The sequence below is a fragment of the Drosophila novamexicana genome, unplaced genomic scaffold (assembly GCF_003285875.2).
Source record: "Drosophila novamexicana strain 15010-1031.04,08,12 unplaced genomic scaffold, DnovRS2.1 tig00000008-arrow-pilon, whole genome shotgun sequence".
Lineage (NCBI taxonomy): Eukaryota > Metazoa > Arthropoda > Insecta > Diptera > Drosophilidae > Drosophila > Drosophila novamexicana.
In genome coordinates this window covers 4,409,449-4,424,102 of record NW_020824765.1, presented here as the reverse complement: position 1 = coordinate 4,424,102, position 14,654 = coordinate 4,409,449, and the positions used below count along the sequence as shown (strand labels likewise).

At 42.7% G+C, this 14,654-nt stretch overlaps 1 protein-coding gene across 3 annotated transcripts in view; it reads right to left on the bottom strand.

The window, feature by feature from the left end:
- Positions 1–14,654, bottom strand: part of LOC115758192 (protein Shroom) — a 48,146-nt gene that overhangs the window by 17,690 nt on the left and 15,802 nt on the right. The window contains exons 1-4 of one of the 3 annotated variants that reach the window (XM_030698747.1): positions 14,309–14,336; positions 13,122–13,854; positions 11,990–13,055; positions 11,698–11,915 (exon numbers count right to left, since the gene is read on the bottom strand). In XM_030698747.1, the coding sequence (XP_030554607.1) occupies positions 11,698–11,915; positions 11,990–13,055; positions 13,122–13,854; positions 14,309–14,321 (2,030 nt within the window). In that variant the 5' untranslated portion in view covers positions 14,322–14,336. Of the gene's footprint in view, positions 1–5,187; positions 5,466–11,697; positions 11,916–11,989; positions 13,056–13,121; positions 13,855–14,308; positions 14,337–14,654 lie in introns of those variants that run through there. The other 2 variants (XM_030698754.1, XM_030698738.1) reach the window with 2 other exon arrangements.

Here is a 14,654-nt window from a genome sequence, read left to right as displayed (position 1 = left end):
TGCGGTTATGTTAAAAGAAAAATGTTAAGCGCATGCTGCTCAGTTATGTTAAGGATCCGAGTTATTATACTCAATGGAAGCCTGACAACACGATGGATTTCCAAGAAATATTAGATGCAGAAGAAATAATGTTGTAGAATGATATTAGATTACAGGCCAATTATGAGGGTTATTGAAAATTTCAGAATACTTATACCCTAGTCCATTATAAATAAAGAGTTACAAGCTGTTAACTTCATCTTCCATAGAGATCAGAAGATACTGTTAACAAGATAAACTTTTAGGAGCACAAGCATTAGCAAGCTGTTAACCTCATCATTCCCATCTTATAACCCTAACACTACGATAGATTTGAATGAAAATTGGAGATTAGTCCAATAATAATGTCGACAAATTGTTAGATTTCATCTTTCTTATCATATGAACCTTAACTCCTAACACCAAGCTTGATATTAATATTTCTTGCGGAATGTTTACATACTAATACTAGATTAACGTACGAGCTTATCTAACTGAATCAGCATCAATTTGAATGAAACTTGTTACATGTTCAGTTATATAATACTTGTTAGGTTAAAGTGGTTCAAATCAAAGTGAGTTTTCGAAACTTGAGCGAAAAGTTCGCATTGGCTAAAAGCATAAGCCGAATCATATTTGCGGATCTGCGAAGCGACGCCAACTAAGCAAAACTTGCCCAACGCCCCATTCAATTACATATTTCATGAGCATTACATGCCTGACAAAAACCTTCCCAGGCTACTGTGAAATTGTTGCGTTTAAATCGTCGTACATATAGTACTACACAAACATATATATATAAATGTACAATAAAAAAAATTATGTTAATTGCATTACATTTTGACCAAAAAAACGAAACAAAAAACGTAAATTAGGCAAACAATTTAAGCATGCGCTTTGGCTGGGAAACCCGGCCCATAGTTCGCAGCCTTAGCCAAGTGCTGCTCCGTTTTTAATTTGGGTTTTTGGCCGTGTTTTTGGGTCGTTTTTTTTTTGCGCATGTTTTGATTTTTATCAGCTGGGTGGGCTGGCCGCCGGCCAAGGGTTTACATTGGACTACTGTCTTCTGTCCTCTGCGCTGGGCACGTCATGACGCGCGTGACCCACTAAACAGAGTAGGTTTTTTTTTTCCTTTCGTATCGTATCGTTTGGTATATTTTGTTTTTATGTCAAAGCAATTTTCGTGCTGGCCACATGACAGGCCCAAACCCAGGCCCAAACCCAGACCCAAACCCAAACCCAAGCCCGGCCCGAGCCAGGCAGATGCCAGCGATCCGATCGATGCGATTCATGTGCGTCGCTTCCAGTAGCGGAAGCCAATATATTTACCTTTTGGCCACTTTTCAGCTCATAATTATTAATATATGTATGTATGGGCAGGCAGGCAGGCAGTCATATATGTGCATATAACTGCTGTACGAATAGGTGGCTCGTCTGGGGCCCGCAGATATTGTTATTGCTCGTGCGAGAAATTTTCGTGTTATAAAGTTAATTTGTGAAATTTTCAGTTGGTTTTTTTTTTTTGTTTTTTCGGCTTTTATTGTTGCTGTTGGATTTCTTAATGATTGGCGCGGCTCGTGCAGCAAGCACGTCTGCAAAGGAAGTTGCGCGCCATTGCCAGAGGTTACTGGAGCGTTTAGCTTCGTTTCATCATTAATTTTCAGCTAATTGAATTTGCAGTAGTTAATGTTCCACCACTTCTGCTGATGTTGCTTCAAACGGTTCTCTCAATTCCTCAGTTGTGACCTTGTCACTTGGCTGTGTCCAAGCTGGCCACAAACAAAAACAACAACAAAAGCTATCTTGAGTGCGAGCCCTGTGTGCAAGCAAATGGCAGCACCTGTTGCTGTTCTTGCTGCTTCTTCTTCCTGAACTGCACCTTTTGCTTCCTACTCTTGCTGTTCTTTTTTGTTTTTTTTTTGTCTTGACTTGTTGCCACATTTGTTTAACTTTTGCGGTACTTTGTCAGCCCGCTCGACTTGAACTTGCCGCCGTTGCTGGTGCTGCTGCTGCGGCTGGAGGCCACGACTTGGGCCCGCAACTTTATCTACACATAATTCTGTAGAATGTAAACCGTTGTTGTAATTACAATCTACAGCCAACACAGGTATGCTGATGTGCCTAGAAGCACCTCAGCTATGGCATGCCCTTTGCTACCGAGCATATCTTAAGCACATATTTGTCTTTGAATGAGACCAAGAATTTCAAGGGAACCAAATGATATGTGTGTTAATCTCCACCATTGTGAAAATGCTTTATATGCCGTTTGGCTGTCGAGCATTTTAGCCAGACTCTGTTAATATACGTAGGAGGAGTTCTGGCTATAAAAGCTGATTTTTATGGTTTGCTCAATTTGTTGACCATTCAAACAGTTTACAATATTCGCAACTTTTTGTTTAGCATTGTTTATTGGTCCATAAATTAGAAATTAGAAACTGTCGAAATGCGTGGAATTCTATGCGTAGAACAAGTTTAAATAAGTTATCGATAGGTTTTATGTCATGGACCATTTGGAGAAAATCGATAAATATGCGAGTTTGTAGCGGGAGGAGGAACACTGGAGAAATAAGCCCAGCAGGAAGATGAAACTTATGGAAATATAAACATCTGAGCTACTCTTTGCAACCTGTCTTATTCATAAACCTGTCCTACTCATTCCCATGTTTTTAAAAGCTAGGGATCACTCAGTTAACTGATCGATAAGATCGATATTTGTTGTGCTGGTTTCTGGTTTTCTCGTAAAGAACGTATTGTTAGCATATGTGTATATATGTTTATTTGTTTTTGGCAATTCTTTAAAGCGTATAGCTTAGTCAGATATTGTATGAAGCAACGTTCTGAAACGCTTTTGTTTTGTCGCTGCACTCATTTAACTTCGTTTGGCTTTTTTGTTTTAGAATATGCATGAATAATGCCCGCGTATTCCCCGGGCTATTGTACAGAGATACGGAGTGCGAGAAACTTGATGGTTCGCTGACTGCCCGACTGTCTGTCTGTCTGTCTATCTGGCTGCCTGTTGGCTGAGTAACGAGCGCCGCGCGCCGTTCACTTTCAGATAAAGTTGGGAAAGTAACTACGTAAATATAGCACAAAAAACAAATTACAATCGGAACGCAATGATATATAGAGTATGGAACAACTGTGCAAAGTATGTGGGTAGCTTTTGTTCTATACTGTGGCGGCGCTTTGTTGTGGATCGCTTCAGGTTCAGCTTGGTTTACCCACGGTTCACCTGAGCGTGCTTGCGTGTGTGTGTGTGGTGGGGTTCTAGAGCTTCCCGAGTGAGTGACAATGATAATGCGGGGCTTTGGCTTCATTTGCATATCGTGTGCTCGTCGTGGGGTACAATGACAGTTTCAGTGTGGATAAGCCAGAACTTAACACGTATCCAAAGCGTAAATGGGCACTGGGCAATCGATTGTGGGCCAGAGGGAGTGGCAGGCTGAAAGGGAGGCAACATGCTGGCAAGTTTCACGTTTTTGGGCTGCTTTTATAACGCTCTTATCTAATTATCATAGGAACTGGCACAACAACAACAACAAATTAATCGGCCTATTGATCGATTGATGAATTGAAATTGAAACAAGTTCGATCAGCTTTAAAACAAACAACAGAACAAAAAAAAAAAGCTGCGAACTGCAAACGGCGTGTTTAACAAATTCCCAATAACATTGCGAGCAGTCTAATGAACTCTGTTAGTTAACAGCATGTTAAGGACTACACTGACAGAAATAATAGTACATAAACAGCTTAAAATAACGTCAGATTTGAGTCTTAAATTTATAAAAACGAGTGGAAAAACAGGAAACACAGCTTAATTTTGCGAATATTAAAAATAAGTTGATTTTAACTGATTGTGTAAATTACAATTTTAATTCTTATCATTAAATAATCTGTAAATATCTTTCTGATAAACACGCCCTTACACATTATTTGTTTATTAATTATATGCATGTTTTTTTCACAGTGCACTTAGTTTTTAATTATATAGCCATTTGTTTTTGACAATTTCCGCAAAAATTCCGGCAAATTGTTTATGTTAAATGGCATTTATATACAAGCATTTAAATGAAGCGCTTCAATTGTCAATTTGTCAGCGTTGATTAAAGAAACGCAATTTTTTTTGTATACATTTTAATTAAGACTGAATTATTGCCGCGTGTCGACAAGATATTAAAACAAATATATGCATATGTATTGTATTTGATTGTTGCTGCTGCTTCTGTATGCCAATTGAAATGCATGTTAATATATTTATTTATTTCTTCTTTTTTTTAAATTTATTTGCACAAGTGTTGAATGTTTTGTTTGGCATGCCACAGAAATAACCCAAAAACGAAACATGCGAAAAAAAAATTAATCAAAAAACAAAAAATATTTCAATAATTTGCCATAACTCGAGACATATCTGTTTTTTTTTTTCAACATAAAGAACAATCAATTTAATAGAGCAGCAGAGCGAGATGCGCTAATTGAAAACTCTTGACATTTTGGCGCTGACGTTTTTCTCATTTCGTAAGCCTTTCGTAAGGGGGAGGAGGAGTCGGGGTTCCGACCCTGAGCATCTGCCCCATTACAATTTTTCCACATCTCATCGATTGGCAATGAAAAGCGTTTCGTGGCACAATAAACGTTTATTGTTTGATTTGTTTAGTGGCCCCGCACAACAATAATAATAAACAACATTGAGCCCTACACAAATTACCGCAGGCACAAATCAATTCCAAATTCCCTAACCCCCCTCTCTCGCACGAACGAAGGTCACACCAATTTCTGTTCCAGATACACTCGTATAATCGTAAACCAAAATTCTAGTGCCACAAAACTGATTTTTGTAAAAAGCACAGCGTTTTTTCGGTTTTATTTTGAAGTGCTCTTCGTTAGTGTAAATGCGGCATTTTATACCCTAGGAAAGGGTGTAATTGATGGATAATATATTACGACAATATGGAATATATTTAGTAGAGATCAAGATAAAGGTGAGACAGGTTTCTATGTCTAGTCTGTAAATTGCGCAACTTTTCATATTAAACAAACCTGGTCAAGCAATTTTTTATTGTTTAGTTCGAATGGAAATAGATCATATATCTCTCATATAAAGATGTTTTAGAAAATGGACTTTAGAACAAATTTCTCAAATATTTCAAGTTTAATTCCGCATATCTGAAGAAAATATAAAGTATATATACACATGATCGAACTACTCCAACTGTCCAGGTTTCTTTTTGGATCCTATTTTGTTGACTCTATCCCATATAATATCGGCTAGGGTATTACTACGTCGACCATCTCCCAAAGCAATACAACTTCATTCTTTGTTTTTTGGCTTCGTATTGATTATTTGTTTATGTTGCGAATGAAATTCGTGGTTCGTTAACATTTCTCCATAGCTAGCAAATTCTTTAGCTCGTTCGTTCATTTCATTTATGTCGAAATTCGTGCAAAGCCTTAATAAAAAGAAGAAGAAAAAAACACACACAAAAACAAAAACAAAAGCATTTTAGAATAGCGACGTTTTTGTAAACGCAAACAAATTAAATACGCTTTGAAGTTTTTACACAACAAAAATATCGTCGGAAAGTGCGAGATGCATTAGCTGACGATATACATAATTAAACTAGGGTGTGAGTAATTGAGCTGTGACTCTGTTGGCCTTAATTTTAAAGTCTTTGATTAAGAAAACTGGCAAAATTGCATGAAATTGAAGGGGACTTAATGAATGAATGCTTTAGAGAAATGGTATACGAGACTTGTCATAGCAGGCAGCTTTTGTCAGCGGCTTGTTTGTCAATTGGAAAGCAGGTTCCTTATCAATATGTCAGGCACTTGGGCTTGGCACGAGGGTGACTCCGGCTTGGTGAGCACACGATGGTTAGGGTGCGGGTGCTGTCTAAGGGTTGCCCCTGCTGTTGCCAGGGGTGACTGGCTGTTTTGGCTGGAACCGGTTTTGACCAGTTTATGGCAGCCAAACAAAGGCAACCATTGCTTTAGGGCGTAAATCAAAAATCGATAAGATCCACGCAGCTGATAAAATGATGAAGAAATGATAGAGACAGCCCCATAAGAGATATATGTAAATACATCTGGCTGTTCACATGTCAGCGGATCACTGGGAATTTTAAGGCTCTGCATTTGCATTGTTGGCGCGTGTCACTGGCAAAATGTGAGCAAAAACCAAAAACCAAAAAAAAAGGAAGGTTTTTTTTCTGCACGCTGGCATTTTGATTGTCAGGCAGGAAACGTGCCGCGAAGGTTTCTTTCAGCATTTCGTTTTGCACCTGCCGCCTACAATGGAAATGGAGAATGGGCAGAAGTCAGCGAGTCAAGCTATATAAACTGCCAAGTGGCATGCAACAAGAGCTGCTACTGCTGCTGCTGCTGCTGCTGCTGTTGAGTTAAAGATCACTTCGTGGACGGCCAACAGCTGTGAACAGTTATTAGCAGTTGTCTCTCTGTATGTATGTGTGTGTGTGTTTGTGTGTGTGTTATAACCGGAGCCAACTGTCGTCATTAGCGAGTCTGGAGCTAGGCATTGAGCATGCTAAATATGGTCACACTGAAGTTAGCCGCCACTTACACACACACACACACACACACTCGCACACACTCACGCACACACTTAAAGAAAAACTAGTGCAATTAGCGCTTACACAGACACGTTTTGCGATATTATCTTGAGAAACTGTCGCTTATGCTTATTAGAGGCTTTTCATTTTCACTGCGCCCAGTTTTAATTAATAGCATGTTGCTTTTTTGTTTTTGTTTTATAGAATTTCCTGGTTAATTAATTGAGCACAAATTATATACTAGGCAGTTCTTTTTGTGTGTAACATATCGTTTACCTTCTAATGCGAAATCTGCCGCCGAACACCATTTTCAGCTGATCCACGGTATCCAATATTGTGAAATCCAATTTGAGCGACAACAAAGGCCTACAAATAACAACAACAACAACCGAAACGTGTTGCCTGGTTTTTTTTCTTGTTACTTGTTACTTGTATTTATTGTTGTTGTTGTTTTATTTTTTACTTTATTGTAATTCACTGTCGTTATTTGTGCAAATAAAATGCAACTTTTGCTGTGCGGTTTGTTGGCATAACATTTGAACCTGGCTGTCGAACTTCCTTGTTCACTTGGACGACACTTTTCTTGGGGGTTGGGCAGCACTTTTTCAGTTAGGGGCGGTCGGTGGGCGTGTTTATTATTCGTTAGGAGTGCGCGACAATTGCAATTGATTTACACGTATGCAAAAGAGGCGAAAGTTTAACATGTTTTTTTTTTATATACACATATACATATATAAATATATATATAATTTTTTTTTTTTATGACAAATTCGTTTGCATTGCGTTTAGATCTTCAAATGCGAATCGTTTGGATGAGGGGCGAGGAGAATTTGTTTGCACGCGCGCCGTCGTTGTCGCTGTCGTTGATGTCAACGCTACAAAGCTGCGCGTACGTCTGCACGCGTCAGCGGTTTTCACTCGTTTGAAGTGGCGGCCACAAATGGCCGAATGTCAGCAACGATGGCGGCAGACAGCGGCGCACCGCAATGGAGCAGCCGGCAAAGCGCAGTCGTGAGAGCGCATGCCAAAAGAGAGAGAGAGAGAGAGTGGGAGAGCGCGCGCAGTCGTATTCGAGTGGCGAGAGCGTGCGCAAGCGTGCCAAGAGCAGAGCTCTGGACAATTCACAAAAAGTGAGAGTATATGATTTTTGTTGTTGCTGTTTTGTTTGGCGATGTTTGACTGGCTCTGGCTCACGCTCTTGTTCTCTTTCCATCTATCTCTTTGTCCGTATCTCAGGTGAGACAGCATTTGGCATTCGGCCTTTGCAGTGATCTCGGCTGAGCTGAGGCAGCGATTTACACAAATAGAACTGTGCCAAACTGTGAGTGTGTGCGTGTGTGAGTTGCACTGCACAAAATAAATTGGCTCATAAATACGAAGTATTCAATATTCTCGGAAAAATATTTATCACTACTATTTAAGTATTTTTTGTACGTTAATTTTATATTACGTTTGTTTATATTTTGGTATTTTGATCACTTTTTGCTATTATTATTTATATTATTATATTTATATTTTGGAAGTTATCAATTTGTTTGTTCTGACACCTTATCTTTCTAAGATTTAATTGCTGCGCAGCAACAATTTAAGATTATTTGTTGGTTTCATATTTCGTATTTATATTTATGAATAGGTTTTTATTGATATACTATAAAGATTGTAAGTGTTAATCATTTGCCAAATAATTTTTATTCATATTAGTCATTTATCCGCATGAGGTTGCTCTCAGCGCTAGCAAAAATTTGCAGCATACTTTTGAGCGCGACATAACATTTATCAAGGGCGCTTAAAAGTATGCAAGACGTTTTGATAAATAGTCGAAAGCGACTAGAACGGAATTTTGAGATATATTAGATGTATTTTATGATACTAAAATATATTTATCTGTGAATATTCTGAGCAAAAGTGAATGATTTGTTTTACCGCCCACACTAAAGGTTTTTTAACAAGCGTAAAAATAGTAAAAAACAATTGCGTATAACATGACAGTGAACACAAATCAGAAGGCAAAAACACAAATAAACAAAAGAAACAACAAAAAATGCATTTTCAAATAAGATAAACTTGGCGTTGACCATAAAATAAATGCAATCACCTTTTGTGTGTGTGTGTGTGTTTGTGTTAGTGAAATTTGCGCAATATTCTCAGCCAAAGTTCAATCGATCATTGCTGTCGATATTTAGCCGGCGATAGCGCCAAAATTATGGCAACCACTTTGTTAAATGTTGCGCACGACGACGACGACGACGATGCCGGCAACTGGCGTCGCGTCGGTTTCATTGTTGTTACTTTTCTGGCTCTAATCATGGCGACTGCATCGCGCGTCTGTCGCGACTGTCTCGCAAATTGAATTGTCTTGGCGAGCTGTTTTTTTTGTTTTTGATTGCGGCGCAGGCGCAACGCGGCGCATGAGTGATTTATTTCGCATACGCCGCGTGTGCGCAATCGAGTTGGCAGTTAATTTGAAAATAATACGCTAGTTGGCCAGTTGCTTAGTTGGCACTTGGCTAAAAGGCGATTGTATGCCCAAATTGTCATGGAAAATTAATTCAAATAGTTGGCCTGGGCAGCACCGCCGCCGGCTGTGCAGAGCCGATAATTAGCGCCTGTCGAGAACACATGGCACCTCCCCACCCCCCTCTAGTACAACAAAAATTGACACACCTCTAGCACCCAAACTGACAGTAACCGTAGGTGTTTGGCCAATTAATGACCGCAAAGCGGGCCAAAAATACGAGCTGTCAGGCAATGCTGTGATTACAGTTTGTGTATGCGTGTGTGTGTGTGCAGGTGGTGGAAGCGTTGCAAGGAAATGCGCTTGCCCTTTGCTCCAATTTCTGCACGAGACGCGACAGCCAGGCAAACTTTCAAAATGCAAATGAGGCACGTTCAACGATTGAACGGCATTTGAACCCGGGTTACAGATACGGGAGAGAGACAAGCCCAAAAACTTGCCACAAATTGTGTCAATATTTGTCTCGTGCTGGATGTGCTGCAACAAATCGTGCCGCAAAGGTCTGCAGCGGTGTCAGAGCCACCACACAACAAAAATAACAACAACAGCAACAAATACATGACAGGCCACAGAAATTATTGAGCATGCCACCACCAACAACAACAACAACAACAACAGGAACAACAACTCGTTGTTGCTCCACTTGGTGGCTGGTCATCTAATGCCCGCACCCAGCCTCTGGTACAGTGGGTGCAAAAACTATGCGCGCCTCGCTAATGAACCCAGCATCGTTCATCTATCAATGTCAGCGCGGGTGCAAAAGAATGGTACCTTTTGTATTTTAAGGGGTACCCCTTAAAGATAAATTTCAATTTCGATTTCGATTACGTTCGAATTGAATTCGCTTTGCTTTTACCCCACAATCAGAACAAAGAACTGCGGCCCACACGCCACAGGAGCACCGGAAAAAAAAATACAAATAAAAATAAATAAAAAACATAAATTGTTGACACATTTTTGTGGCCGTTGTTGCTGTCGTAGTTGGTGCTCAGGTGCGCCCGCGCCAATTGGCGATCAGCGTTTGGTGTTTTGGCGATTGGCTTTTTGGCGTTTTGGCTTTTTCGAATATTGGGTCACCCACAATGGCCACTAAAAGCGAAAGTCCGCAGTTGACGCTCGATTTGCTTGATTTATGTTGTGCAGAGTGCAGTGTGTCTGTGTGTGTGTGTGTGTGTGTGTGTGTTTCATAATCCAATTAGGCGCAAGGCACAGCTGCTCAGCGAACATTAGACGACAGCTGATTGACGGCCCGAGCTGGCCCAAAGGAAGCGGCTTATTAGCCAGCACAGCTCGATGGAGCCGAGCTGAGCTGAGGCTTGTGTGCTCAGTGGTGCTTGCACTGCGGCTACTGTGCCACGCACCGCATTCAGAGTTAATTGGATTCGATAAGGTCAAGAACAATGCGGCAATTGAGCGAGGCGCGTCATGGCTACACTTAAAGCGATTTTTCTTTAATCCACAATTGCCAAATGAGTTCGACTGAGCACACATATTTTTCTTAGCAAATTTCAAGGTGGAATGCGAGCCAAGTAATTTGGTTATTATTGAATTGGTTTGTTAATGAACTAAATTAAATTACATATTATAAAATATTGCGGCTGTAAGAGCTTTTAAATTGCAAATGTCAATGGCATTAGCTGCGAGCGATAGCTTAAGCTGATTTGAATTAGTTGGTTAAAGCAAGTTGAAAATGAAATATCGAAAGATATTAGATATTGAGCGTTTGCTATAAGTCAATATTAAAAAGTTTAACCATTTGCTTAAAGCTTAAAGCATAAGGCGGAGCTTTAAGCGTTAACACAGATTCATTTTATCAAGCTTTAATTTAAGAGCTTTGAACATAATACAATTGGTTAGAGAATGTTGCGAATAAAATATGTCCAAATTTTATCGGAAGAGCCTTTTACTGGCAAAAAAACATTTGGCGGAGCTTTAAGCCTCAACTAAGACTGAATATAATTATACCATTAATTAATGCGTTAAGCATAAAGCTTTTCTGCGCAATCAGTTTTTAAATTTTAAAGAAAGCCATTAAATTTGGGTGCGATTTCGAACTTGTGAATTTGCAGCAGGTCAAAGTTAAAATTTATCTGGGGTAAAAGCTTCATGCTAAGCTGTTTTTATATCGATTAGCCTGAGATAATGTTCAGATTAATCTGCAATTGTTGGACGCGTAAGTGTAAGCTTCAACTCTGACTTCTTGCATTAGGATACCACAATATAATATCTATAAAGCTTAATGGAGCTTGCGCTTAAAAAAAAGGTCAGATTACGTTTAATAAAACAGTGTGCCCATTACTTATAAATTATCCTATATAAATCATGAATTCTCATTCAAATAGAAGAAATGTACATAGAAAAGCTCTCTTTGGAACTGAAATCGTAACTCATTTCGCTATTTTAACTGAAGACCTAGTCTAGTTTTTTGTTAAGCCGAATTTAAAACAAACTTTTCGCGCAATTTCCAGATTTGCTTAATTCAAAGCCGCCAACACTTTCGAGCTTGCAAATTAAATCATAAATATAAAAAAAAGGGGGAAAATAAATGCAACTGCTTAACGGGGCGTATGATTGATGTACAAATTGTGCAGCACTCACCGTTTCTGCTGATTGCTCTCCAGATTGCTGGCTATAACGCTGTCAGCGAGCGTGGGCCGAGCGCGCGGCAGCAGCGGCGGCGGCGCGGCGCTGGCAGTGGAAACGACGCTCTCCAGGATGGGCGGCGGATTGTGCGGACGCTTGCGGCTTGTGGGCAGATTTGTGGGCTTGACGTTGCCATTGGACAGTGCTTGTTGTTGTTGTGGCTTGTGAGGCAGCTGCAACAGATGAAAAGGCAACACACATGAGTAAGTGCATCTGTTAATCAGTCAAATGCAAGAGCTAGACTCACCTGCTGTCGCAAGCTGGTGGGTTTCTTGGGCACCTGCGGCGGCACCTTCGGCGCCAGCGTGGGCTGAGTGTAGGCAGAACGGCGCGTGGATGCGCCAGCAAAGCTGTTGCGTCGATTCGGCGATGGCGGCGGACGTGGCTGCAGCACTTCCGGTGGCGGTGGAGGCGGCAGCGGTTCATCAAACGTGTAGCTGTTGTCCAGCTCAGCGCCGAGCGGCGGCGGCGGCAGCTCGGGCGAGGGCACACGCAGTTGCGGATGCTTGGGCGGCCGTTCGGGCGGTCGCTCTGGCGCCTGCACGGCCGTCTGGTAAACGTGCACGTTGCGATGCTGCTGCGGATGATGCTGCTGATGCGCCAAGGCAGCCGCCTGCTGCAGCAGCAGCTTCTCCCTCATGGGCGCATACTCCGTGGCCGACGAGGTGCGCCGTGCCGGCATGGCCACACGGCCGCGCGGCGGTGGCGGCGGCGGCGGCATGCCGCAGTCATTGAACGACAGCTTCTCGGCACTGCTAATGTTGCGTATGCTGGGCGGCTTGGACTGCAGCTGCTGCTGAAGGTGGTGATGCTGCGCCTGATGCTGTTCACGAAAGTCCGCATAGTCCGAGGCGGAGCTGGAGCGACGCAGCAAATTGGGCAGCAGCGAACGGGAGCGTGGCGGCGGCGGTGGTGGAGTAGGTGAGCTGCAGCCAGAGCCAGAGCCAGAGTTGGAGCCAGAGGCAGAGCCGGAGCCGCTGTTGGACATGCCCGAGAGCATGGGACTCAGATTGTTGGGCAGCGATTTGCGCTCCACGTGCAGTGCCTGATAGGAATGCGAGTGGGATTGTGAGCGCAGCAGCTGTTGCTCCTCCTTGTGCGCCTGCTGCTGCTGGCGCTCCACATAAGACTGAACGGCATTTTTCTGCAGCGCCTTGAGCGCCGGATTGGACAGGCGATGTGTCTTGCTGGGCTCCAGATAGGAAAACTTGGGTGCATCTACCAACTGACTGCGCTCAAAGTCGTTAATGCGCTCCGCCACCGAGTGCCAGGCTGGCTGCACCGCAGCGCCCGCGGGCGTTATCACAGGTAGTCTAAAAGGCAAGCAGACAGTTTAGTCGAGGATCGGAGATGGGGTAAGGCTGCGGGGGCGTACTCACTTGGCGGACTTGTGCAGATTGGCGCTGAACTGCGGCTTGGGATGCTGCACATACTGCGAGGTGTTGCTGTGCAGCGGCTCCGTGTAGGTGCTCACCGGGAACAGGCGATGATTGCTTCGATACGAATCATTGATGAATGCAGGCGGCGACTGCTCTGCGCTGCCGCTGCTGCTGCTGGCCACATTCGGTGCACTGCAGCTGTGCAGCTCCAATTTGTTGAGCTGCGGCTTGCTGGGCGGCGGCTGTGGCGCAATTGTGACCACCGCCTCGCTGCTGGATATGGTCACCGATATGCTCGACTTGTGCTGCTGTGCCGGACGCAGCAGCTGCGCCGGCTGCTGCAGATCTCCCGTGGACTGGGATTGACCTAGCAGCGAGCGCGCCTCGTGCGCTGGCGGAGACTCCAGCTCGGGCAAGGAACTCTGTGCGGTCAGCTTGTAGCTTTGCGGCTGCTGCTGCTGGAAGCGATGCAGCGCCATGGACGTGTGCACCGGCGGATAGCTGGGACTGTGGCGATGCTGAAAGCGCAGCGGCTGCACAACATCCTCTGAGATCGGCGCCGACTGCTTGACGTTGTTAACGGCCGAACTGCTGCCCGGCTTGGTTGGTGGCTGCGGCGGCGGTGGCAGCGGCGATGTCACCTCGTTGTCGTGCAGATAGAGCACGCTCTCGCTCTGATGCCGCTTGGGCGTCAGCACACGCGAGCTGTGCACAATCAGCTGCGAGGAGGAAACTGGGGGCGGTAAATTCACAAAAAAACAAATATAAATAGAAACACAACAAGCCGTTCAATACCAACATTCTAATGGGCTAAAGGCGCAGCCAGGAGCTGCTGCCGCTGCTGCTGCTAGTAAAAGTGGGTCGGTGGGGCCAAAACAATGACCCAAGGTCGGCGCCCCCTCCCCACCCTAATGCAGTGAGCGGACGCCAGTCGCCGAATTTTGCAGCAACTGGTTTAGAAGGCTTCTAATATCTAACAAAACCGCTAATAGAAATAATTTAGATAAAGTCACGTTCACGTCAGGCATGTTTTTGATATGCATATTAAAATTAGGGGTGTTCCAGCTGTATCAGCTGATAAATAAATATGCGGATGAACAACGGGCGAAGAGTAATAACTACATTAGTTTTATACTGCTCAGAGAATAGAATGTTAGTGTATAACTAATAACTATTCACGGGAATACCTTTACTATGCATTTCAAAATACTTCGCAGATTTTATCAAATTTTATAGCTGACAAGCTTGACTTAAAACTCAACTAAACTTAAAAAAAAACTATGAAGTCGAGCATGGAGATTAGATAAAAGTCTGAAAGTCTGATTTCATGGAACCGAATATTTTAATTTGGAATACCCCGAAGGAGCAGTCAACAATTCATATTTAATTTTCAGGAAATACCCCTAATATAAATTAAGAACCGCAGCTTTAATAAAACTATATTATGCGGTTATCTCTATCTTTATAAGAAACCCGTTGTAGAGTTTCAGATCTAATTTCGAAGCTTGCAGATCTTATAAGAGTTTCAAGGAA